Raw genomic sequence first — 24,956 nt, forward strand, 5'->3', positions numbered from 1 at the left:
GAATGAATCAATGAGGAATGGTAAGGATTGGACGATCACCCATCAGCATAGCTAAAAAAAGAGCCAATCAGGGCCTCCAGAAAGAAGGCGGCAAGTTGGAAGAGAGCTCTAACTTACGCTGGGTGTGTTGAGGGGTTGCAGTCGGGCTGCCAGGGAGTCCAAGGCTGGGGGACCATGGGCCGTGGGGTTAGGGGCAGCCCCGGGCTCATACATGGAGAAAGCCTGGCGGTCTCTCCGATGGAGATGGGACTGAGGCGTGGCTAAAGACGGCGCTGTGAGCACTGAGGCGTCAATCCCTGTCCCCAATCCGCTCATACCCCCGCCACCGATCACTCCTCGCATCCCGCCTCCTGGCCAGTAGGCTCCTCCTCCGCCGGGGCCCCCAACCCCATGGCCCGCTGATCCCCCAGTCTGCTGGCCCCCTCGCAGCACGCTGTTCTCTGTCTGCATCCGTGTGATCTACATGAGAGGAGGAAGGTACCAAGAAGGGATGAGAGGATGGGAGGAGGGAAATGGGGAGGTCGAAGGGAAGGGAGGGGGCGTGTGTCAACTGAATCGTCAAAGACAAACATTCATAAGCACAGGTACAGTAGAGGGATGCACAGGACCTGAAATATTAACTAGCAGTGGGGAGGGGCGAATGTGTGGTTATGACATGTCAGCATACAGTAGTTACGTGATGAGAAAGGAACCAGTTGCTGCGGAGGGATGGAGGTCTCCATACAGTACTTGACATTTACAGTTAGTGAGAGGGGATATTAACTATGTATACAGTTGCCAACCAAAACAATAAGTACAGCTGCACAATCCACAAAGAGTTGTGTCTACAATGTCATCGAACTCAGGTTTGATGGACACCCTCATCGAGGTATGCATGTAATATGTATCATTATGTGTTGTAGTATAAAACTGCATTACATCATATTGAGAAGGGTTTTTAATAGTTCGCCCCTGTAATTAAGCTAAATAAAAGTAACGTGAAAACAATTAACACCTATTTGTAAATTGCAGTGCAGTTGTACACCGTAGCAAACTACAACAATAAAACAAACATACAATTAATACTGTACAGTATTTTTCATAAAAGTCTTGTGTTGGATCTAATTAGGTGCATGTGTATATAATAAAACATCTGTTGACTCTAAGTCAAACTACAATTTTGTAGGCTTGTGTACACCAAAAATCTGATTCCTTGTGCAACCAATGAAGTCGTCACATCTGCTTAGAATGCAGAACTTCATAGATCTACTGTACCTATTTCATGCATGCCCAAGACAAAGTGTTGATGGGGCTGCATGCCAGGGTGTGTATTGCTTCATATTTTCCTAATTTTTTTCTTAGAGAACTGATCAAACATATAAATAAGGAGGGCAAAAATTCACTGAGCACATGAGCAAACAAAGTGAGGCAAATGTGAATTGATTTAAGGACCAACTTGAAATTTACATGGTTTTACACAACGGGTCACCAGAAGAGATTGACATTGCAAAGGACACACACAGAAAATGAGTCCCCTTGCAAAATATTAAACTATGCCTATCTCAATCAATATGTGTATGTCTGGTTCAATATGTCCCTTATCTTCTTTTCTTTCCATACTGACCTACTGTATGTGTGGCATGGCCATCATGACACACAATTAAGATATATAATTTCTGCGACTGTATACCTGTCCTGAATTACACAATGACGCCCTACCTCTTTCTGGAGACGCCTCAGTTCCTCGCTGAGGTTGTTGTTGACTTTCATTAACTGCTGCACTTTAGCTTCGGAGGAGGCAAGGGCTTTCTTTACTTCCAGGTACTCCTGCAGTGTGATTGGTCCATCCGAAAAGTCTGACGAGTCCATACTCTGAATTGACAGGACAACGAGGCAAGCAAAAAGACATAAGCAATGAAAGCACCAAATCATCACAATTGTTTGATGTTTATGTTCACTCATACATATCGGTTTGGGTTACAATTTCAAAGTTCTGCATATTGAATGTATGCAGGGTAAACATAAGGGAGACGAAACTAAAAAATAAATTGAGCTAAGAAATGTGTAAAAAAAAAAAAAAAGAGCTGTACAGTTGCCTGAAGGCGAGAACTGCAGCTGACCAAACAGACTACAGTAAAGCTTTAGTTCTTTCTCTCTATGTAATGTCCACTCCCACTTCCTGTGCCCAGAGAGCACGCTTGTTTTAGAGTACTCCCTGCAACGGTTCTGAATACCCACTGTAGATTAAAAAAACAAATCTACAAACTGATGTGAATTGTATTTACTGAATAGTGTACCATTTGATATAATAATATGAACAATTGAGGCATACTATACTTTAATGCAGTGTTTCCCAACTTTTATTATGCTAAAGCACGTATTTTAAATTGAACGAATCTCGTGGTACACCACCAATCATGCATTGACCTTTTAAGTTGTATGAATGGCAACAGATGGATATGCAGGTTAATTAAAATTGACCTATGGTGAATTTATTTTTTTCTGACTTATACATATTGTCACAATGTCAGATACTCATGTTAAACATTGCTAAAATGTTCAATCAAAAGGTTTATGAATTTGGCATGAGCTTACACGCAGTTTTAATTGCCTCTGTTTGCGGGGTTTTGCAGCCTGGCTACATTTGGACAACATAACGAGGTGGGTGCACTTATTTCGACATTAATCAACCAACCAATCAAACTTTCTTAGGCACTTTTCCCACATAGAACAAGTGCAACACAAAGTGCTTTAAAGACTTAACATTAATTCCCCCATGACCGACCTCCCCCAAACATCAGTTATAAACACAGAAATAGCACACACATACACAAATGCATGCATGGCACACTACAGAGGAGCCAGGTGAAAAACATTTATCACAGTAGCCGTAAGACATAACAGTAAGAGCTAAGATTAAAAGTCAAACTTGAACATGAAAAAAAAAAAAAAAATTAAAATAAATATATATATATATATATATATATAAAATACACTATTGAATGAATAGAACTAAATACAATTTAGCATAAATAAAAATAGCATAGATGACTTAGATAACATTCATAATTATTTAATAAAAACCAAATCAAAAAGGAGGGTCTTCAGCCTACCAATAAAAAACAAACTTTCTATGCAGCCCTGAGGTTAAGTCAAGCTCTCAGTTAGAGGAGGAGGATAAAGTATTATTTTCATTTAATTGTAGCATGTGCGCAGTGTACAATTTCAAAAGATAAATTATGATACATTTGGAGAGTGTGGGCGTGTCTTCATGTGCGATCTGGGAATGCCTCCAGAAATTAACTTCTTGCAGACAGACTTAAAAAACAAGTTATAAAATTGACTGGGAAGCAAAATCTACACCAAACCATATCAAATACATGACTATCTAGACCACAAGGAAGTGTTTTAAATGGAGATGAAAATCATCATAGGTCCCCTTACAGTACTTTCCACCAACTAGTGAAAGATAATTTACTTGTTCTCTCTATTGCTATAATTCGCTCGCATAGATAGATAAACAAAAATACTACATTTGTTGTAAATAAATATAATGTTTGGAAAAATTAAGTGACATTGGATAAAGTCTTGCAGCACATACTTTGGTGGCTGGGAATTGCTGCACTAAGAATGAATGTACATTTTGAATGGGAATGATTTCTCCTTTTCTTATTTGACCAGAAAAAGCCTAGCATTCTAGCGGTCCATTTTTGAATACTCCAGCATTTCAGTGCCAGCGAGTCTTTTTTCCCCTTTCCTCTCTCTGAGGACAAACAATGGCTGTCTAACAGGACTCCGAATACGACTAGTGATGTCACTTAAGGGTTATGTGGCCTGTACAGCATACATGAACAAGCAGTTATGGAGGAAACCATGAATATGCCTCAATGTTCGACATCTGAATTGTTTGTGTGTTTGATTAGAATACCTTTGCACGGTTGTTGCGTTGCGTGTTGTTGTTATTTTGGGTTGTGAGCTCGCTGTCTGTATCTTCATCAGATGCTACACTGTCATAGTCATGCTGGTCATCGTCAAAGCCGAGGTCCAATGGGTCTGAAAGGGAGAAACATGTGGAAATTGTTATGTTAATTACATTAGTTACATTTTTGCATTTCATTATGTCTCCCAAGTGTGAGGCAGACGTTTTTTCTGCTACACAAAATGAATATGAAAGTAAAACGTAAAGCGAAATTAGACATTGTAAACAACTCAGTGGAAAAGCAGAGAAAATATTTATTGCATGCCGAGTCTAAGTTGCACAAATGTTGCAACCATTATCAAGGATAAAGAAGGTATCTTTGAACATAAATAAATAAAATAAATGGGTTGTACTTGTATAGCGCTTTTCTACCTTCAAGGTACTCAAAGCGCTTTGACACTACTTCCACATTTACGCATTCACACACTGATGGAGGGAGTTTCCATGCAAGGTGCTAACCAGCACCCATCAGGAGCAAGGGTGGAGTGTCTTGCTCAGGACACAACGGACATGACGAGGTTGGTACTAGGTGGGGATTGAACCAGTGACCCTCGGGTTGCGCACTGCCACTCTCCCACTGCCCCACGCCGTCCCAAATAAATTAGAAATAAGAAAGGAACTTGTACTAGGAATTGTACAGTTATAACTAAGTAGCCTAATGGTTTTATAAATGAGACTAGGAGTGTCCCAATCCAATATTGTTATCGGTCCAATATAATAATTAAAAAAAAGTATCTGAATATATCTGATCTCTGATATAAGTGCTCTGATACAAGCAGTCCCATAATACAAATATGCAACGCATCTACAAAAATCACACAAGGTGGGTCTTCTCTTTCATTTTAGTGAAGTATTTATGAAAAAACTAAATATGGTAGGGTCTATACTACTACGACCTAGCAGCTACACAGCAGCTAAGCACCCAATAGCATAAAAGGTAGGCGCACAAAATAAGTGTTCATAATTGAACAATAATGCCGTCTAAAACATGACATTTTTCAATACAGTATAAACAAGTATCAAAGAGTTTTAGTTGTATATTGCTTAAACACACAAGGTATTTAAGGCAGAAGTGTTTTAGAAAGTGTCCAGTAACAAATAAGTCCGCATCATTCAACTCACTGCAATATTATTTGATTCATTACTAAAGGTGGGAATCTTTGGGCACATAACGATTCAATTAAAAATTGATTGTTAATTTATGTATATTGATGCAGTTTTACATTTGTTTTCATTTCACTAAATAAGCATTTATTACTAACAACTTTTAAAACAGTGCAGTTTAAATAAGAAACACTTTAATTAATTTCAAACACATTTATTAAATTAGTAAAAATGTGTGCAAAATAAGATCATAAGTGCCCTAAAATAAAGAAGCTGCTTGGAGCTCTCGGTTAGGTGGTTCGGTGCAGTGAGTCAAATTTTAGAACTGTCTACATTACTTTATTTACCATAAATAAATCAATTGTTGATTATGGATGTATGCTAATCGATTTGATAATCGACCATGTCCGAATTGCGATGCATCTAAACATTTATTATTTCCTGAACTTTTATTCATTACTGAGGCCATTAAGGGTCACTACAAAAACAATTACTCCACTACTTCCATTTAAAATACCAGATCCATCCATCCATTTTCTACCGCTTATCCCTTTCGGGGTCGCGGGGGGTGCTTGGCAGTAGGCGGGGTACACCCTGGACAAGTCGCCACCTAATCGCAGGGCCAACACAGATAGACAGACAACATTCACACTCACATTCACACACTAGGGCCGATTTAGTGTTGCCAATGAACCTCTCCACAGGTGCATGTTTTTGGAGGTGGGAGGAAGCCGGAGTACCCGTAGGGAACCCACGCAATCAATCACGGGAAGAACATGCAAACTCCACACAGAAAGATCCCGAGCCAGTTAGTGTTTCATACCTACCGTTGTTGTCTGAGTAATTTCACTTCTTCAAACATTTTCTAACATTCCACATTACAAAACACTAAATGTATGAATCGTGTTGTTATCGTATGAAATCAATATCAGTATTGTATTGAAACTGAAAAAGTTGTGTAGAGTCACGCCTAACTGAGACTTTTCCTCCCAATAAGCCTCTTATCCCTCTCTGACAATGCCCCTTTCAGGGTGCAAGACAACAACAAGAATACAAGGAAGAAGTTGTTCCCTTTTTTCAAATCATTATATGTTGAATTTAATCTTGTTATTACACTATTGTGTAAGTCTTTAATGTCTACAAACTGAATGACACAGGGGTTCATCTAGCTATAACAGGGGTCGGCAACCCGCGGCTCTGGAGCCGCATGTGCCTCTTTAGCGCCGTCCTACTGGCTCTCTGGAGCTTTTTCAAAAATATATGAAAAATGGAAATGATGAGAGGAAAAAAACATATTTTTTGTTTTAATTTGGTTTCTGTAGGAGGACAAATATGACACAAAGCTCCCTAATTGTTATAAAGCAGTCTGTTTACATTAAACATGCTTCACTGATTAGAGCAGTGGTTCTTAACCTTGTTGGAGGTACCAAACCCCACCGAACACTCCTTTTTTTTTCAAATTCAAGACAAAGTTATATGTTTCTGGTAACACTTTTGTATGGGGAACATACAGTATTCTAAGTAACAAAGACTTAATTTAGAGTTTTTGGGACACTCGGGGAACATATTCTAAGTAACAAAGACTTAATTTAGAGTTTTTTGGTTAGGGTTAGGGTTATAATAAGCCCATGCCGAATTAGGCATTAATAAATACTTAATAATGACTAGTTAAGAGCCAATAGGTTTCTAATTTGCATGTTAATAAGCAACTAACTGATGGTGAATATGTGTTCCCCATACTAAAGTATTACCATGTTTTTTTACTGGTGCACAAAATTAACCATGCATGAACATCACCTTGTTCAAACAACAAAACCAACGCAGTGCATAAACTCACAACAAATTACACACCTGCAAATGAGTGTGACTTCTGCTGTTGCCGTACCCGTAATACGCCGATAGGGAGAAGTTTTTATTTACACGATGAGTCGGGTATGTATTGACCTCAGCCGAACCCCTGAGCCCGACTCACCGAACCCCTAGGGTTCGATCGAACCCAGGTTAAGAACCACTGGATTAGAGTATTTGGCGAGCGCCGTTTTGTCCTACTAGTTTTGGCGGTCCTTGAACCCACCCTAGTTTGTTTACATGCATAACTTTCTCCGACTTTCTAAGACGTGATTTACGTCACTTCTTTTTCTGTCTCATTTTGTCCACCAAACTTATAACGTTGTGCATTAATGCACAAAGGTGAGTTTTGTTGATGTTGTTGACTTGTGTGGAGTGCTAATCAGACATATTTGGTCACTGCATGACGGTAAGCTAATCGATTCTAACATGCTATTTAGGCTACCTGTATGTACATATTGCATCACTATGCCTCATTTGTAGCTATATTTAAGCTCATTTAGTTTCCTTTAAGTCCTCATAATTCAATTTATATCTCATGACACTATCTGTATGTAATATGGCTTTTAATTTTTTGCGGCTCCAGACAGATAGATTTGTTTTTGTATTTTTGGTCCAATATGGCTCTTTAAACATTTTGGGTTGCAGACCCCTGAGCTATAACGTCCGACTTACCCTAAAACTCGACTTGTATCACTCTAGGAACAAAACTAATTTGTAACCCAAGAACCACCTGTATTCAAAGATGTTATTGTAAATCCAGCAAACTTCTCTAGATAAAACACATTTGTGCATCATAAGAGTTTTCTTGAAATAATGTAAGCTGGCTATTTAAAGTTTTAGTAGTTAAACTATATAGCTGTAATGCAGCAAGCTTGACAACCAAATTAGACACCAAAAAGTATAGCAAAACTTTTTCAAACGTTTTCTTTTGTATCTCACCAGTTGGGCTGCTGAGACCTTTCCCCTGCTGCCTCCTTTTGGCATCGCTGAGGATGTCTATGATAAGTGTGGCAAACTCCCGGGCATTGAAACGGGCAAGCTTTTGACGACCCTAAAAAAAGAGAGATAAAGAGAAGATATGAACAGCTAAGATGTTTACTAATCATCCCTCATGCTGGCCAAATTACAATGTAGTTAAAAAGTATGAACTATCATTAGTTTTTTTCAGTATACAAATTCAGCCGTCAGCTTGTGGTTCACTGCCAGTGAGAATAGTGTGGTCTAAGACCATGTGCTGTGGAAAAACACAGTCATACTGAACACTTGGAACACACAATTATAAACACAAATACGAGCAAAGAAAGATATTTAAGGTAACAAGCTTGGAATCGTACTAGAACTATAATTAGAGTACTCTTTAGTATTTTCTGTCTTTTTCGCTGTGAATAGTAGTTATCAGGTCATGAACTTTTTTATGGCTGCTCAAACATGGTGATCTGTTTGTTTTTACTTCATGTGGTAAAAAAATAAATGTTTACCATAAATGTTCATTACATGAACAATGTGTGAGGACATCAAGGATTTATTTTTCTTCACACAGCAAGAGCATGAGTGGAGGGGCAGGATGAAAACAGGCTGCTGGTTTCACACTCATACGCTTTAAAAACAGAAAAACTCCCAAGTTTGCGTTTGCTTTGTTTTCCATTATGTGAACCTCTTTGTACATTGTTTTTGTCAGATTATACATTATAAAATTGTATGCGAGTATGGCTTTACCTGGTTCCGTGTGGCAGAGTACTCAGGGTTGACTGGTAAAAAGGGCACAGCGCTTCTTTCCGTTACCAGAGTGCTGTGGTTCTGCGTAGTTAGCCACACTGGGGATGAGAAAGAAAAAAAAATGTGTGCGGTTCAGTAAAATCGTCATCTGAGACTCCCAAATGCTGACAAGTGGACCAAAATATCCACATGCAGAACTGTATTTTGTGCCCTCATCCTGCCTGTCCTTGTCACTTACCTCCAGCGTTACTGTAAAGAAGTCAATTTCCCTGCAACTTGTATCGAGAGAAGACACTCCAAAAAAGAGACTCAAGAATTTGTGAGGCAATTCCTCATTTAGTCTTCCCTTGTCCGTTTCTCTCCCTCCTCCCTCACTCTGAAACATTTTTTCCTTCCCTCTGAAGTCAGTTTCTTATTTTCAATGTCTGCCAAACACATTTTTTTCCCTGTGTGTGTGTGTGTGTATATATATATATATATATATATATATATATATATATACATATATATTTTCTACTACTTAACAGATCACAGCTACTGGATGAGGCTCACCTGCATCGTTTTCTCTGCGATCCACTTCATCGTACACATCCATTGCGAGCTCTTCAAAAAGCCGGTTATTCAGCTGTCACACAAAAAGGAAAAAGCAACAAACAGCAATCTTATTGTAGGCCTTATTGATGACACTAATCATTTTATTATTGGGTATTGGTGAAGGGTGGGTGGTGCAGAGTGATTTGTGTTGGAGAGCAGGAAGGACAACGCTCTGTTGCTACTTTATTTAATGACATTGTTTTGACTAGTACATAAAACAACTTTATGTCACTGCCACAGCATTAGCTTGGCACCATTTGAACTTAAAATGACCAAATACTAGAAGTATTACCTTGTAGTTCCCATGTTTGCTAAGCAAGCGGCCGAGCCAGCCGGTAACAGTAGTGGAAAATGGCAAATAGGTGTGTACCCCAGACGCCCCTACTACCACTATGACCAAATGTGTGATATTTACATGAAAAAGAGACAAAAGTATTCGCCAATTCAAAAAGAACCGTCCCCAAACTTCTAATGCAAATCTGAAGAAATGTTACCTATCAATTACAATCCTATTGTTAGACAAGAACACAGATGTATTTTCTTTCTGTGCAGTCTAAAATTATCAAAAAAGGCTAGCTAGAGGCAGCTAACAATGCAGGTAATTGGGATACAATATATTCAGTCTATAAAGGACTCTTAAAAAAACATCAAAACATCTTGAACAATTGGTTTACATACTGTAGGCACATTGATGATAAGATGTAATATTTACAGTATTTTGGTAATTCTAAGTATTTCTGGAACTTTTTTTTCTGGGCACACTGATTTTTCACAGAGCAACGATCGCTATTCTCGTCAACATAAAATAACAACCTCTAACCACGGCAAACTGTGTGAGCGCCAACAACGATTACTTTGGGACAAATGATCATCCAGAACCTTATATTTTTTCATCCTGGCTATAGCGATCCTGTTCTGTCTCTGAAAATTTTAATTTCCCCTCGGGGTTAATAAGCTATTTCTGATTCTGATTTCTGAGAAAGGATGAGCTACATGTTTTAGAAGCAGGGTGATAAGCAGAACCATCTATAGTGAAACACTACACTATCATGTGCTAAGTGCTAAATTGAAAATCCATCCATCCATCCATACATTTTCTACCGCTTATTCCCTTTCAGGGTCGCGGGGTGCGCTGGCGCCTATCTCAGCTACAATCGGGCGGAAGGCGGGGTACACCCTAGACAGACAACATTCACACTCACATTCACACACTAGGGCCAATTTAGTGTTGCCAATCAACCTATCCCCAGGTGCATGTCTTTGGAAGTGGGAGGAAGCCGGAGTACCCGGAGGGAACCCACGCATTCACGGGGAGAACATGCAAACTCCACACAGAAAGATCCCGAGCCTGGATTTGAACCCAGGACTGCAGGACCTTCGTATTGTGAGGCAGACGCACTAACCCCTCTGCCACCGTGAAGCCCGCTAAATTGAAAATGCAAAATGCAAACATAAAAAAACAGTTATTTACAAAGTAGATCATTTGAAAAGTTTAATTTCATAATTGACCAACTTTTCGGCTTATGGCCACAACCTTTTACTATACAAGTCCGAGTCGTTATTGTTAATCTAGCAATAACTTTTCCAAACTCAAGAGGTGATTCAGCAGCAGCAGCTCAGTAGGTAGCTTACCTCTCTGTGAACGAGCCACTGTGTTACTAAAAGTATTTATTTTCTTAAAATAAGAATGTTGCTATAGCTTGGTCAATGTGCAGGTTACAGCATGTAAATGGAGCGTTGTTGGTGGGTCTTGGATATTTTTTAGAGGGGTTTATAGATGGAGGGGATGAATCCCATTTTTTTCAAGCCGTCTCTTTCTAGCAGTATTCAAATATTTAGAAGGCACAGAAAAGGGAAAATGTGTGTTCTTGTCTCACATAAGTATTGTGAATTGTAGGTAACATTAAAAAAAAGTGCAGTTCCCCTTTAAATCCCACAATTCAAGCCAACTCACCGCTTGTAGCTTCTTCTTGGCAGCCTTGGCTAGTTCTGAGAGGTCCAAACTAAAAAACACAGATAACAACCCTAAGACGAGCACCTTAAATTCACAACGGAGTGCAATAAACCAGGGGACAAAGGGTGATAAATAATGCAATGGAGAACACGGTAAATGAGACATGAGAGAGAGACATAAAGGACAAGGGTAGACAGGGAGATGGCGGAACATTTGGATTGTTGTATGTTGGATGTCATATTGAACGGGCTTGTTGAGGTTCATTAGAGTTTCTGAGGGACGATGAAACTGAGGTGGTGAAAGCTACAGCTGGGCAGCTAAAAGCTGCCAAGCTGCTGCCTTGCTACTTTAATAATTAACCCAAGTTAATCTACTGCTTCTTAGGCTATTAGTGAGACAAAAAAATCTTAATGATGTTCTTCCCACTTAGGAAGCTTTTTGTACAACAGGGAATCGTACCACAGATCGGGTTACAGAAACAGTGGTTAAAATGAAGGAAGGTATTTGTTGGGTGGGGGGGAGAGGAGGAACAAGAAAAGTAAAGATACCTCTGTGTCGGGCACTTAGGACGAGCTCTGGCTCCATCAAGCGAAGCAAAATGGAGAGAACAGAAGACGAGTGAGAAAAAGGAAGAAACAGACAGAAAGAAAGGTAGAGAAGCCACATCAAAACCACTTAAAATGTTCTTATCCAAAGATGAACCATTTGGAAAATTAAGTAAAGTAAGATAATATTCCTTATTTCTATATGGTAACACATTTATTTTGCCATCATGATGTAACAATAATAATTTAGTTTTAGTTTAATTTTGTTTGGGCGGTGGCGCTTTGTTGTTAAGGCAGCCGCCTTAACAACAAAGCACTGCGGGAAACCCTGTATTGTAATTTCCTCAGTGATGTCTGATGAAAATACACAATTAAGTACCAGTAATTGCAGAAATGTGTGGCATCATGATAATGATATCTCTTCACGCCAATGAAAGGGTTGAAAGGAGAAAAAATAAATCATACCAATTTATATTCTGCGGCATAATTTTGGTTAAGTAAAGACAGCAAAGATGTAAAAGCTATTAATCAGTTCAGTGCAACATAACTGTCAACATTGTTGTTGGTGTGTCACAAACTGTAACACTATTCTCATTAAACCCATTCAGAAAAACGTGTATCAAGTAGATCAAATTTATTGAGTAGAAATGTAACAAAATAAACATGTACCTTCTAAATAGATAAATCAATATTTATTTTTCTTACTGTAGCTCAGGGTGGGGATGCAACAAAGTGGCTGTGCATGTTCGTCATGTGTATTGTATTTTCATGAGACACATCCTACATACTGCAAAGTATTTATCCAGCTTTGTCCCACCCACACTATAAAAGCTGAAGTGAGTGCAAACTTTTGATTTCACTGACGCTGATGCATCTTTAATTATAACTGAATCTCCGGAGTCCCACAGTGTAGCGCCTTTGTTTCTTTTTCATCTGTGACTAACACCAGGGACAACATGAGTGTGCCCTACAGGATGCCGCAGTGTTGTTGTTTGAAGACATTGCGGAACGTAGTGCTGCAGCTATTGATTATTTTAACATTGAGAAATCTATTGTTTAGTTTGTTAAATTAATTGAATAAAACACTATTTATGACCAGATGCATATTTTGGATAAAAAACATCAATATTGCACTTTTAACATGTGTGCATTAATACAAATGTTTTTTTTTAGTCTGCTGTTCGCCTCAATACAGAACACAGCACCTCCACTTCCCCGCTCTCAAGTGCGCTCAATTGCAGCGACCGTGCGCAAACTATGTCTGCAAAGTTCCAATTTTTATTACATATAGCTTTTTTTATTATAATATAGCTTTTTTTATTACTTTATAGGTTTTTTCCAATTGAATTAATAACTGATTTGTTGCTGTGTGTGTGATCCAAGATGGCTGATGTGCCAGTCCACATCTTTATTAACAAAACAATATATAACGTATCAAAGGGTAAAATACAACAGTTTGTACCGGGGAAAGAAAAAAAAATCATTTTGATTATTAAATCGTATGTTGACCATAAGGACCGTTTGATATTTCGTCACACTCCTATGCCTCACTGTTGTGATGTACTTTTTTTTGGATTGTATATTCTTTAAGCGCAGGAAGTCAGAAAAAAGCTGAGCTAAATAAAGTTGAGTTTGATTTATTTTGGCACGACTGCACTTTTGGTATGCCATTTGCTGCTGATGATGATGAAAAATTCAAACACACATCAAGTATCGAAATCATTACATGGAATGACATAGGCATTTAGTAAAAAAAAGATTTTGCAATTTCTGAAGGGAAACTTAAATGTTGAGGAAATGTGACTACACCATCAGACTCAATCAAAGCTCAAAGACTCAGCTATCAACTAGTAAGGCTTTGATTGACTGATTGAAACTTTCATTAGCAGGTTGCACAGTACAGTACATATTCCGTGCAATTGACCACTAAATGGTAACACCCGAATAAGTTTTTCAACCTGTTTAAGTCGGGGTCCACGTTAATTAATTCATGGTAATCAACCACTAATCTCTGCAATTTCTGTCATTACAATGCAACTTGACATTATCTCTTTAAATGTTTAAAACTAAAATCATTAGAGATTTTTAATATCACACACATTTGATGGCATCTTCTCTCAAACCTGTCTAAATTCAGAAGACTCACTTCAAAGTGGTTTGCTATACACTCTGGTGCCACCCTCTGGTCACAATACTAAAGTACATCAAAACAGTAACTGAATCTAGTTTTGTACAAAACAATGCACAATACTGTGAAAACACATCAATCATGCAATACCAAAGAAAATACTCATGTCAATGGTCCATACCTATCTGCCATTTGAGGAATGATATAATGTCCATTCTTGTGATCTGAAAAAAATGCAGATTGATGTAAGGAAGCTGCTAATGCACTTTTGTCAGGAAAATATCTTATAAACAGGGCATACCTGGGCGTCGGCCACACAGGTAGAACGCCAGCCTGTCAGTCAGCTCATACTGACACTCAACCAGCCGTTCTGCTAGTTCTATGTGACCCGCCTGCCTGAAACGAACAATAGGACCAAATTACTTTTGGAATACTTTTAACTTTTTATCAGCAGATGTACTTGAAAACCATGTGGGTATTACCTGGCGTAATCCATGGGTGTGCGTCCGTTGATGTCGGGGGCTCCAGGGTCGGCGCCGTATACCACGAGTAACTCAGCTTGTAAGATTTGCCCTGCCTTGGCGGCTACATGCAGTGGGGTAGTGCCCTTCTCCTGGTAGGACAATGAGGGAGGTATGTACGAGCATCACTACAGCCCCAAAGTAGAACAGGAACTGTGTCATTCGTAAATGTGTGTCTTTTTGCATACTGGATGAAAGAAGTTGGCCTGAGCACCAAGGGACAGCAGCCGAAGACATGTCTCTAAACTCCCTGTCCGCACACTTGAGTGAAGTTGCTGATAAGAACACAGAAGGCAGTAGTCAGGCAAATGAAAGGAGAATAAGAAATTGACACAGGGGAAAGATTAAAAATAAGGCTGAGATAAAAACAGCCACAACATTCTTATTAGCCTAGTGATGCTCCACTGCAGCACAGCTCATTATTACATCCTGCTTTGTCATTCAAATGTTCTCCTACGGGGGATTTTCTACTGTATCTGTCAGTCTGCATACATGCATCTATGTGTTTAGGTGTGGGACATCAGTGCATGAAAAGTCCTCTTTGCTTACATGGGCAATTCCTTGAACTGGCTGAGTCCAATTTCCTAATTAACCTAGGCTGGCCTGAGTTGTGTTTTCACCTTGCTAAGGTCCTTGGTAGTCACGCCGTCATCGTCGCGACAGGGTAGTTTGTGCACAAAGGCCAGCATCTGGTATTTGGCTCTGATAAACTCTGACTTTGTGGGGCTGCAGAGGGAGAAATTGTAGAATACAATGGGCAATTAGTATGAGTACACTCTTTTAGGGCTGTTTTCAAATAGTATTAATGATTAGATTACGAAGAGCCTGATTCGACTATCAACCACAAATCGTCAGACGTTAAACCTTGGTCTCCTCTGGAGTTAAGTACCTAATAAAGCCCCCCGCATACAGCATGTGTGTTGGGACGATAGATCGATTGTGTTCATCTTTGATAATAGACCCTTGTGTGCAGAGTCGCAGACAAATAGATTTTAGGACAGGGGTGGACATTACGTCGATCGCGAGCTACCGGTCGATCTCGAAGGGTGTGTCAGTCGATCACAAGCCAGGCATTAAAAAAATAGACATAAAAATGAGCAATCATCAATCTTCACCAAGACTTCACTTTCGTCAGTTGTTTGACATTCTCGGCAGCCGAGGATCTTGTGAGATGACGCAGGCTGCTGCGAGCTCATTATTAAGAAAAAAATCACTGACAGAGGGACGGAGAGAAACACTTTTGATGGGGCGGCATAGCTCGGTTGGTAGAGTGGCCGTGCCAGCAACTTGAGGGTTGCAGGTTCGATTCCCGCTTCCGCCATCCTAGTCTCTGCCGTTGTGTCCTTGGGCAAGGCACTTTACCCGCCTGCTCCCAGTGCCACCCACACTGGTTTAAATGTAACTTAGATATTGGGTTTCACTATGTAAAGCGCTTTGAGTCACTAGAGAAAAGCGCTATATAAATATAATTCACTTCACTTTTTATTTCAACAGACTCTTGGGCCGTACCTGCTGTCAAAACTCTAAAGACCGACTGCACAGTTCCGGTCTTCAGCATAAAAGCGCTGCTTCATCCTGCCTGTGCTAACAAAATAAGAGTCTCAGAAAGCTAGCGTGCACAAGCTAGCAAGCTACGGAGTTTGATGCCAATGGATTTCTCCCCCGCCCTCAGCGACCGCTCCCTCACTTGCTCACCCACACACTCACTGACGTCACTGCTTGTGTACTGCCACTTAAAGGGCCACACACACATATGCTACTCTCATAACAAAGTGTTTAAAAACGAATATGCAAGTTGGACAAATGAGGTGCCAAATCTAACCACTTTCATGTGGTATTAGACAGAAAGCAGGACTTTTTTTCTCCTCCATTTGAAAATGCGGACATTATCAGCACCACTGTCTGATTCCAATCAATGCAAGTCATCAGAATCAGGTAATACACCAACTTATATTCTTGTCTTCATGAAAGAAAGGAATCTATATGTGTTAAACATGCTTGTATTATCATTAAACACCATTAACTTGTTAACCAAAATGTGTCTTTCATAAATAAATAAATATAAATTAAAAATATGAATGAGGTAGATCTCCTTGACTTGATCAATTGAAAAGTAGCTCACCTGCAGAAAAAGTGTGAGCACCCCTGTTTTAGGGAGTAAAAGATGGTTCTTATCTGCTAACAATTTTGGCTCTCACTAGAAAATAGGTCTGGACGATATGGCTGAAAACTATGTCACAATATACCTTTTTTATATTGATCGATAATTATTGATACTTTTTATGACTTTTTTAAGCCTGCCAATAAATATGGTAAAACAATTTCCAACTTACCAAGGGTACTACTTATCATTGGAGAGGGTGTCTGGTAGCCAGGTAGGATGAGCGGGGCTAATGTAATAAAATAATTAAAGTATATTTGAAGGTAGTTGCAGATTTGAGGAACTAGATGAGTAGTTTGGGAAGCTAATCATTAAACCAGAGGTGTCCAACTCATTGTAACTCAGGGGCCGAACGGCAAAATTACTTAGAAATACAAGTACCACAACTTCAGATTGTTTTGTTTTCCTTTAGACCAAAATAGAACAAGCACATTCTGAAAATAATCCTCCTTACAAAACACTTTAAGTTAGTTGAAAAGTCTGAGGAAAAAAATCGGTGATGATTCACTAACACCATGAACTTAAGACTTAATCTCAGTGTATCTACAAAGCAACTCAACTTTAAGTCACAGCCTAGTGTAGGATTGAACAAAAAAAAATAAAGCAAAAATAAAAACTTTTCTATGTATCAACTACCTAATTTGCCATTTCCACATGTTAATCGCGTGCTAACTCAACAAACCATACAATCAGGGTAGAAACTATTCAAGAGGGTTGAATCACTCCCTGCCTTCGAGGCATCACTGTGTATTGATAGAAAATAAAAAGCTGCAATGTGTAAACAATTTCAACAAACCAAAAATAAAAACTTAAAAGACTGACAGTATTGCAGTAAATCACACACTGTTCATTTTCTTTAAATTTCCACAGACGACATTAATTTTCCTACTGACCTAAATCAATCAGTAGTGTTTCATGCAGCATTTTAAGTGGGGTTACCAATTGTTTATTTTACTCCTGTTTGTTTTACGCTGGGTCGAAGGTGAGGAGTCGCAGCCACACTTTAGTGTGTACCTGTTGCTTGGTATACTTGCTCGCCTCAGTATAAATTATTTGCTTGCTGAACAGAATTACTATTGCGACATCCAGTGAACACATTCAGAACAACGTTTTTTTTCATTTATAAATGCAGTTCAAGATACACTTAGCAAACTCCTCTCAAGGGCCTGATCCAGCCCACGGGCCGCATGTTTGACATCCCTGCATTAAACCGACACATTGGAAGTGTCAGGATGTTGCCGCACCCTCTGCATTAAAACCAACAAAACTGAAGACGAGTTTCTGTTCATGAGTTGATTTATCATTTAGGGCTGTGCGATATATCGATATGAGCGATATATCGCGGGTTTGTCTCTGTGCGATATAGAAAATGACTACATCGTAATATTCGAGTATACGTTCTCACGCAGTTGCTTTTAGCTGCGGACATTACACTACATGCTTTTCTTGTGTCTCCTTCTCACAGACAGCGAGCGCACATTCTTACACACGTTACATACTGTCCAGTCATACCTCACATACGTTTACGCCCTCGCCCAGTAGAGAGGTAGCAGCGTGGCTAACGTTAGCTGTGATGCTAGCGGAATGTTGCAAGGAATAATACAAGAGAAAAAAGGTGCGAATCTGGTAACAAATGAATAATTAATTCTCAATGAAAACAGCACGGGGTCCATCGTCTGGCGGTGGTTCGGCTTCAAGCGGGAATATGTCGAATAGACAACTTTAATTTGTCAAGAGTGGGGCACAAGCGTTGCTACCAAAAGTAGCATTACTGCTAATATGTAGCAACGTTTGAAAAGTCACCTGCTAATAACTGTTTAATAAATACAGTGTTGGTAAATTGACTTAGTTGCGTTTTCCTTCTCTGCATGAAAGTTTAAAATGAGCATATATTAATGCAGTATGAACAAGAATGTTTTAATGTAGACACATAGAATCATCATACTGCTGTGATTATATGCATCAAGTGTTCATTCAAGGCTAAGGCAAAATACCGAGATATATATCTATATCGTGATATGGCCTAAAAATATCGCAATATTAAAAAAAGGCCATATCGCCCAGCCCTACTATCAATATATTACTTTCTCTTCTCACTCCATGCAGTGAATCCACAGTGATACATAAAGACTGTGCAACCAGTCTTTATGTAAAGGTAGTCGATACCTTTACATAATTGAATATTAGCGTCCCTCCCACTGCTCAGTGACATTTCCAGTTTTCTGGGTTCCCAAAGCACGAGTGACTTCATGGAATTAATCTTGCTTCATAAATTCTGGTTTCTTCCGACCAAAAAATTATAAATATATATCAAATATTTTATCGAACGCATTTTATATTGATATCGATTATGTGTCTATTGCGATATATTGATATCATTTAATAGATAGATAGATAGATAGATAGTACTTTATTGATTCCTTCAGGAGAGTTCCTTCAGGAAAATCAAAATTCCAGCAGCAGTGTACAGAGTTGAGATCAATTTAAAGAAAAAAAAAGTAAAAAGTAAATAATGGGGGTTTAAAAGGAAACAAAATAGAGAAATATTACAAAAAGAATAAAAACAATGGGAATAACAATATAACAGTAAAATAAGAATATAACAAGACAAAGTAGGCAGTAGTGACCATGTTATGAAAACGTTTTGCACTGTTAATGTTTTGCATCCCCTGTCATCCTAATACCCCCCGTCCCCCATCCCAGAGAGGAGTTGTACAGTCTAATGGCGTGTGGGACAAAGGAGTTCTTGAGTCTATTAGTCCTGCACTTGGGATGAAGCAGTCTAGCACTGAACAGGCTCCTCTGGCTACTGATAATCGGCCAAGCCCTACTAGAAATCGATTGCTGATTCCTGTTGTGACTTAACAAGTTTGAAACAGCTGGCTGTGTTTTTTGGCCTCTCACAACTCAATGTCTAAAACCAATATGTATGCACACAATAATCTTTAACTAATAGTGTTTAAAAGACGATACTACATAGGGGAATGGACTGGTCTGGAGATGCCACAGTCAGAATGGAAGCTCAGGCCGGCCGAATCCCACTGAAAGCGCCAGAAATTGGACACGGCGCACGCCCGTACACACCGCCTCGCCTCGGAGGTGTGGCTCTTTTGGCTGGTAATGATAACTAACGAACATAAACTTTGCTATGACTCTACTTCTTCTACCGAGTCAAGTTTTAGGTCTTTTCGGTGCAGCGCCAGAGCCGAGGACCTCACTAAAAAATTCAATCTCTACAGTATTTATCTGTTTATCAGAGTGGTTTAACCTTTTTTTTTAAATGGAAAAGTCGCAAATTAGATTTAAAAAGTTGCAAATGAGATCTCTGTTTTTTTCACTTTAATGACTGTATTCCTTTTATATAGCTGACAGAATTACCTTATAGCGGCTAGATTTAAAGTATTTGATACCAGTTAGTACACACTACTATATTATTATTTCTCTCGTTAAAAAAGGAGCATACTTTCAACTGATCATCAACTGTGCGCAAAATCTAATGAATCCGATCCGACTATGAAAGTCCTTAGTCGAAGAGAGCCTTACGCTGTTTTACTCAATACCAAGACATTACTGTTTAAAATTACAATACACCAACAACACCATTCATAAACATTGTCATCCTAGTGTTACTTTGTCATATGAAGTATTTTTGCAAGTTAAATTAAATTAAACGCATTTAAATGAAAGGCATCTAAAAAAAAAAAGGAACACACTTACTCGACACAGAACACATTTTGTGGTGAGTGAGGATGCTTACTGGACTTTGTCCTGTGGGTTGGGTTTTCTTCGGCCGCTCTGCACCTGGGCAGGGTCCAGAAGACTGTGTTCCCATATTGAATTGGCCCCATTGCCGGCCAATGTTTGAACCATCTGAACACAAAGCACATATTCCATTGAAAAACTGAAGCAGTACAACAACTCAAAATCCTGCGTCTGACTGTGCTTTCTGTGGGCTTGCAACTTTCAGTCATTCACTTATGCCAAATTTTCCTCTTGCACATTTGGACTATTGTTATGTTCAATATGGATACAAATATATTTTTTTAAACCATCACTTCCGACAAATTCCTGCTACTCAAGACCGATATCGATAACTTGTTTACTATTTATGTTTTTTTTTATGTACATTGAGTGCAGTTTGAGTACACCTGAAGATAAGAAACAGTCAAACAATGGTAGATTTGACAAACTATACCTGTAGGTTTGTCCCAATCAAATCTGACATCACTTCCACAAATCAGTGACGCTTATGTCCTGATTAGGGATGGATAAAGTTTACAGTTTAAAACAGATTCCAATGGCAAATTGGTCATTTAAAAACAGTGCCGTTGCTTAAACAGTGCCCTAACCGGTACCTAAAAAATTTAAAACATGCACATTTTTGTAGAACAAATTTAAAATAATACAAGATGCCTTTTTATTTTCTTTTTAAATGTTGTGACTTTCAAGTTGAACAAACCAGTAATTTGAATACTTAAGTGTAAGTGAAACGATAAATAATGAATACATTTAAAAATAAGAAATACAATTTCACAACAACTTATCATAATTATTACAGCAATACAGAAATACAGAACATAAAGAACATGTGAAAACTACTTACTCTAGTTGTAATGTTTGATGTTCAAAATTCCGTGTTTTTCTAAATTCAACCTTGCTTGCCCTAACCGTTGAGAGGAACTAGTGTGTTATGTTTTGGTGTGTCTACTGGTTAGTTTAGTGCTGTGGTGCTAACAACGTTGAGGGCTGCTGTTGTGTGTTAAGGTTGGCAATAAAATTTAAAAAGAGCGTCAGACTATGTGTGCTTCTGTTCCATTTTTTTTTTTTTACCATTTTACTGCCTTGCACTTGTTGCAGGTGGATGAGTCTGCATTCACTTCAATAAAGCACTGACAGCTTCTTCTTTTTTTCTGTGTGGATACAAGTGGGTGGCCAGTGAGATTTTAATGTGTCAAAACCAGGTGGTGTGTTTATCCCCTCACGAGAATGTTTGCAGGGCATTTGGTTCAGGTGGGACACGGGTTGTCTTCCTCTAATAAATAGTGAGGTCTGCTGATGTTAGAGGCAGTTTAGAAACTCTTATGAGATACAAAAACTTTATTTGTTTATCCAAACCCATCTACAGCACAGGATGGGTAAACCTTCCTCATTAACCTCATTATGGTATTAGATTATAAGTGTGACGTCATACCAGCAACCAATATGTAACCAAAAATCATTCACTTACTCCTCAATCTGCAATAGTGCTTATCAGTGTCCAGTTTCTCAGTATTACCTGCATTAATGCGGGCGGCCATCCGCTGTGCCTCAAATGCTTGACTATGGAGATATGGCGTCCTAAGCTGCGGTGAACTGAACAGCATTCATCGCAGATCAGTACCCCTCGGTTGATACTGGTCCAGCCAGGGTCTGTAAAACAACAACAGATGGGCTTTGTAAACATACTTTATACGATGACATATTTCAACACGGTAACAATGGTTTAACAAGCTCTTTCCCGACATGCAATCGTCTTCATAGTGCAATAAGAAGAAGCAACGCCACCTTTGCTTTTCTGTGTATGAAGTCAAAAACGGCTATCCAACGTTGTTCGAGGTCATATTAAATACAAAAGAACATTAGCTTCTGAAAGATGTTATCTTCTTTTTATTACTGTTTAAAATGTCAAAATGAGATACAAAACATTGGCTATCCAGCCAATAAAAGTTTTATGATGGCAATGGTCTGATTTAATTTCCTCACTTTTCTACGAGAAAAATTATAATGAATTATGGATTTGAACAAATCGGACTGTGACCAACGTCCCACGGATTTTTGAGACCGGTGTTAGACTTCAGAGGTATTGGACATAGATCCTGAAACCTGGTGTCTCTCAACAAGTCTGAATTCAGATGACTAGCATTGATAAACTTCAAATCAGGTTTACCTAAAAGGGATCATATTATGATTTTTTTCTACATTTTTGGTCCATATTACATGTTATGGTGGTTCTTCGGTAAAATTTTTGCATAGAATGTTTACAGACCATTTTCAAGTATGTCAGGATGTTCAGTTTTGTGTGTTGGTGTTAAATCATTTACATGACTCCACTTCAACAGCGTCTTTGCACCGCCCTTTTTGTTGCAGATTTCAGCATTTCCATAGCGAGTCTACTGATAGATTAATTTCAAGCTATTCGCTACTTTTTATTAGCAATAGCAACGGCATGTGCATGTACCATCCAGACTGCCCCACAACAAGAGGATAACAAAAAAGAAGTAGCTTATTGACAATATCGTCGGACTACAATGGCGGATGCGCACAGAGCACTTTGGGTAAATTTATACCACATATGGATAATTCGCAGACGTCACAGGTCCGAAAACATCACAGGACAGAGCAAATTCCAAACAGCTCATTCAGAGGAAGTATGAAGGAAGGCAATATTGTTTTATAAATATCTCTGCAATGCCTTCACAGTTGTATTTTAATACACATGACTTGTGCAGGTCCCAAATTTGGCCTGGGCGAAACATCGATTTTATCGATGAAGATTTAAAAAACAAAATATCTATGTTTTTTTCCTTCTCTTTTTCCGGCATACTTTTTGTCCCGAGGAGCTTCTTTAGCTTCCACCCTTCGCCTTTTTTTCTTAGTGGAGTTTCACAGATCTTACAAAACATGGTTAATGAAAGTGAAAGATTTGCTCCAAAGAAAGAAAAGTATAATTAATTCATTCAGACATACTAGGGCTGTGAATCTTTGGGTGTCCTACGATTCGATTCAATATCGATTCTTGGGGTCACGATTTGATTCAAAATCAAATTTTTTTCAATTCAACACGATTCTTGATTCAAAAACGATTTTTTCCCGATTCAAAAGGATTCTGTATTCATTCAAAACATAGGATTTCAGCAGGATCTACCCCAGTCTGCTGACATGCAAGAAGAGTAGTAAATTTTTGTAAAAAGCTTTTATAATTGTAATGGACAATGATTTATCAACTGATTGCAATAATGTAAATTTGTTTCAACTATTAAATGAACCAAAAATATGACTTATTTTATCCTTCTGAAAATATTGGACACAGTGTGTTGTCAAGCTTATGAGATGCGATGCAAGTGTAAGCCACTGTGACACTATTGTTCTTTTTATAAATGTCTAATGATAATGTCAATGAGAGATTTTTAATCTGAAATTATAACTAATATTGATACTGTTGTTGATAATATATATATTTTTTTCACTACTTTTGGTTTGTTCTGTGTCGTGTTTGTGTCTTCTCAATTGCTCTGTTTATTGCAGTTCTGAGTGTTGCTTAGTCAGGTTTGGTTTTGGAATTGGATTGCATTGTCATGGTATTGCTGTGTACTGTTTTGATTAATTAAACCCTCCCCCCCCAAAAAATCGATTTTTTAAAGATGAGAATTGATTCTGAATCGCACAAAGTGAGAATCGCGATTCGAATTAGAATCTATTTTTTCCCACACCCTTAATACATACACATATACATATACATATATATATACACATACATATACATATACATATATACATATATATATATATATACACATATATATATACATATATATAGTTACTTTGCATGCAGTCTGTTTTCGGCCCCTGGACACATATTTTATACCCAGTCAAAAGGTTTGGACACCCCTGCACTTGAGACTCAATGTACAAGGTTTGTGAAACGCTTGACTGCACCCTAATCTGGTTATCATTTCCTTATAGATTAAATGTCTATCACATGGGGCGGCGTGGCGTAGTGGGAGAGTGGCCGTGCGCAACCCGAGGGTCCGTGGTTCAATCCCCACCTTGTACCAACCTCGTCACGTCCGTTGTGTCCTGAGCAAGACACTTCACCCTTGCTCCTGATGGGTGCTGGTTAGCGCCTTGCATGGCAGCTCCCTCCATCAGTGTGTGAATGTGTGTGTGAATGGGTAAATGTGGAAGTAGTGTCAAAGCGCTTTGAGTACCTTGAAGGTAGAAAAGCGCTATACAAGTACAACCCATTTGCCATTCTTTAATAAATGCAGTCATGCAAAGTTGAGCCAGCACATCCCTGATGAGTGAATAACTGACACATCATGCACAGTTGCACAGCTATTAGTCATTAGATACAATATATACATTTGCACACATGTATGCTAAAAACAAACAAAAAAAGGACAAAATATCTTTATATGTCACTTTCAGATGGGATTAACATGCCTGAATAGTGAGCAGAGGGTGTTAATGGGGCTAAAATAGTCCATTTGATGAGCTGAAATGCTTAGGTGCCCGCAGAAAACATTGGCAAAAGTGGATTTAAAATGCGCTCAAGCCTAGCTGAGAATAGTACCCTCAGCTAGGCTTAATCAGCTTAATTCTTTGATCTGTACAAATAAATATAAAAGTCCCCATAGGCTACATCTCTTATTTGCTTAGCTGAGC

General features: G+C 38.7%; 1 protein-coding gene across 3 annotated transcripts in view; it reads right to left on the reverse strand.

Annotated features, from left to right (window-relative positions):
* Nucleotides 1-24,956, reverse strand: part of git1 (G protein-coupled receptor kinase interacting ArfGAP 1) — a 60,813-nt gene that overhangs the window by 21,697 nt on the left and 14,160 nt on the right. Inside the window, exons 2-16 of one of the 3 annotated variants that reach the window (XM_061918994.1) lie at nucleotides 21,808-21,941; nucleotides 20,290-20,402; nucleotides 14,992-15,097; nucleotides 14,560-14,646; nucleotides 14,333-14,463; nucleotides 14,152-14,246; nucleotides 14,032-14,074; nucleotides 11,726-11,752; nucleotides 11,178-11,226; nucleotides 9,182-9,254; nucleotides 8,630-8,727; nucleotides 7,853-7,964; nucleotides 3,908-4,032; nucleotides 1,699-1,851; nucleotides 118-459 (exon numbers count right to left, since the gene is read on the reverse strand). In XM_061918994.1, coding sequence (XP_061774978.1) covers nucleotides 118-459; nucleotides 1,699-1,851; nucleotides 3,908-4,032; nucleotides 7,853-7,964; nucleotides 8,630-8,727; nucleotides 9,182-9,254; nucleotides 11,178-11,226; nucleotides 11,726-11,752; nucleotides 14,032-14,074; nucleotides 14,152-14,246; nucleotides 14,333-14,463; nucleotides 14,560-14,646; nucleotides 14,992-15,097; nucleotides 20,290-20,402; nucleotides 21,808-21,941 — 1,688 coding nt within the window. The remainder of the gene's footprint in view (nucleotides 1-117; nucleotides 460-1,698; nucleotides 1,852-3,907; nucleotides 4,033-7,852; nucleotides 7,965-8,629; nucleotides 8,728-9,181; nucleotides 9,255-11,177; nucleotides 11,227-11,725; nucleotides 11,753-14,031; nucleotides 14,075-14,151; nucleotides 14,247-14,332; nucleotides 14,464-14,559; nucleotides 14,647-14,991; nucleotides 15,098-20,289; nucleotides 20,403-21,807; nucleotides 21,942-24,956) is intronic. The other 2 variants (XM_061918995.1, XM_061918996.1) reach the window with 2 other exon arrangements.

This window comes from Nerophis ophidion, linkage group LG13 (assembly GCF_033978795.1).
Source record: "Nerophis ophidion isolate RoL-2023_Sa linkage group LG13, RoL_Noph_v1.0, whole genome shotgun sequence".
In the NCBI taxonomy this organism is placed as follows: domain Eukaryota; kingdom Metazoa; phylum Chordata; class Actinopteri; order Syngnathiformes; family Syngnathidae; genus Nerophis; species Nerophis ophidion.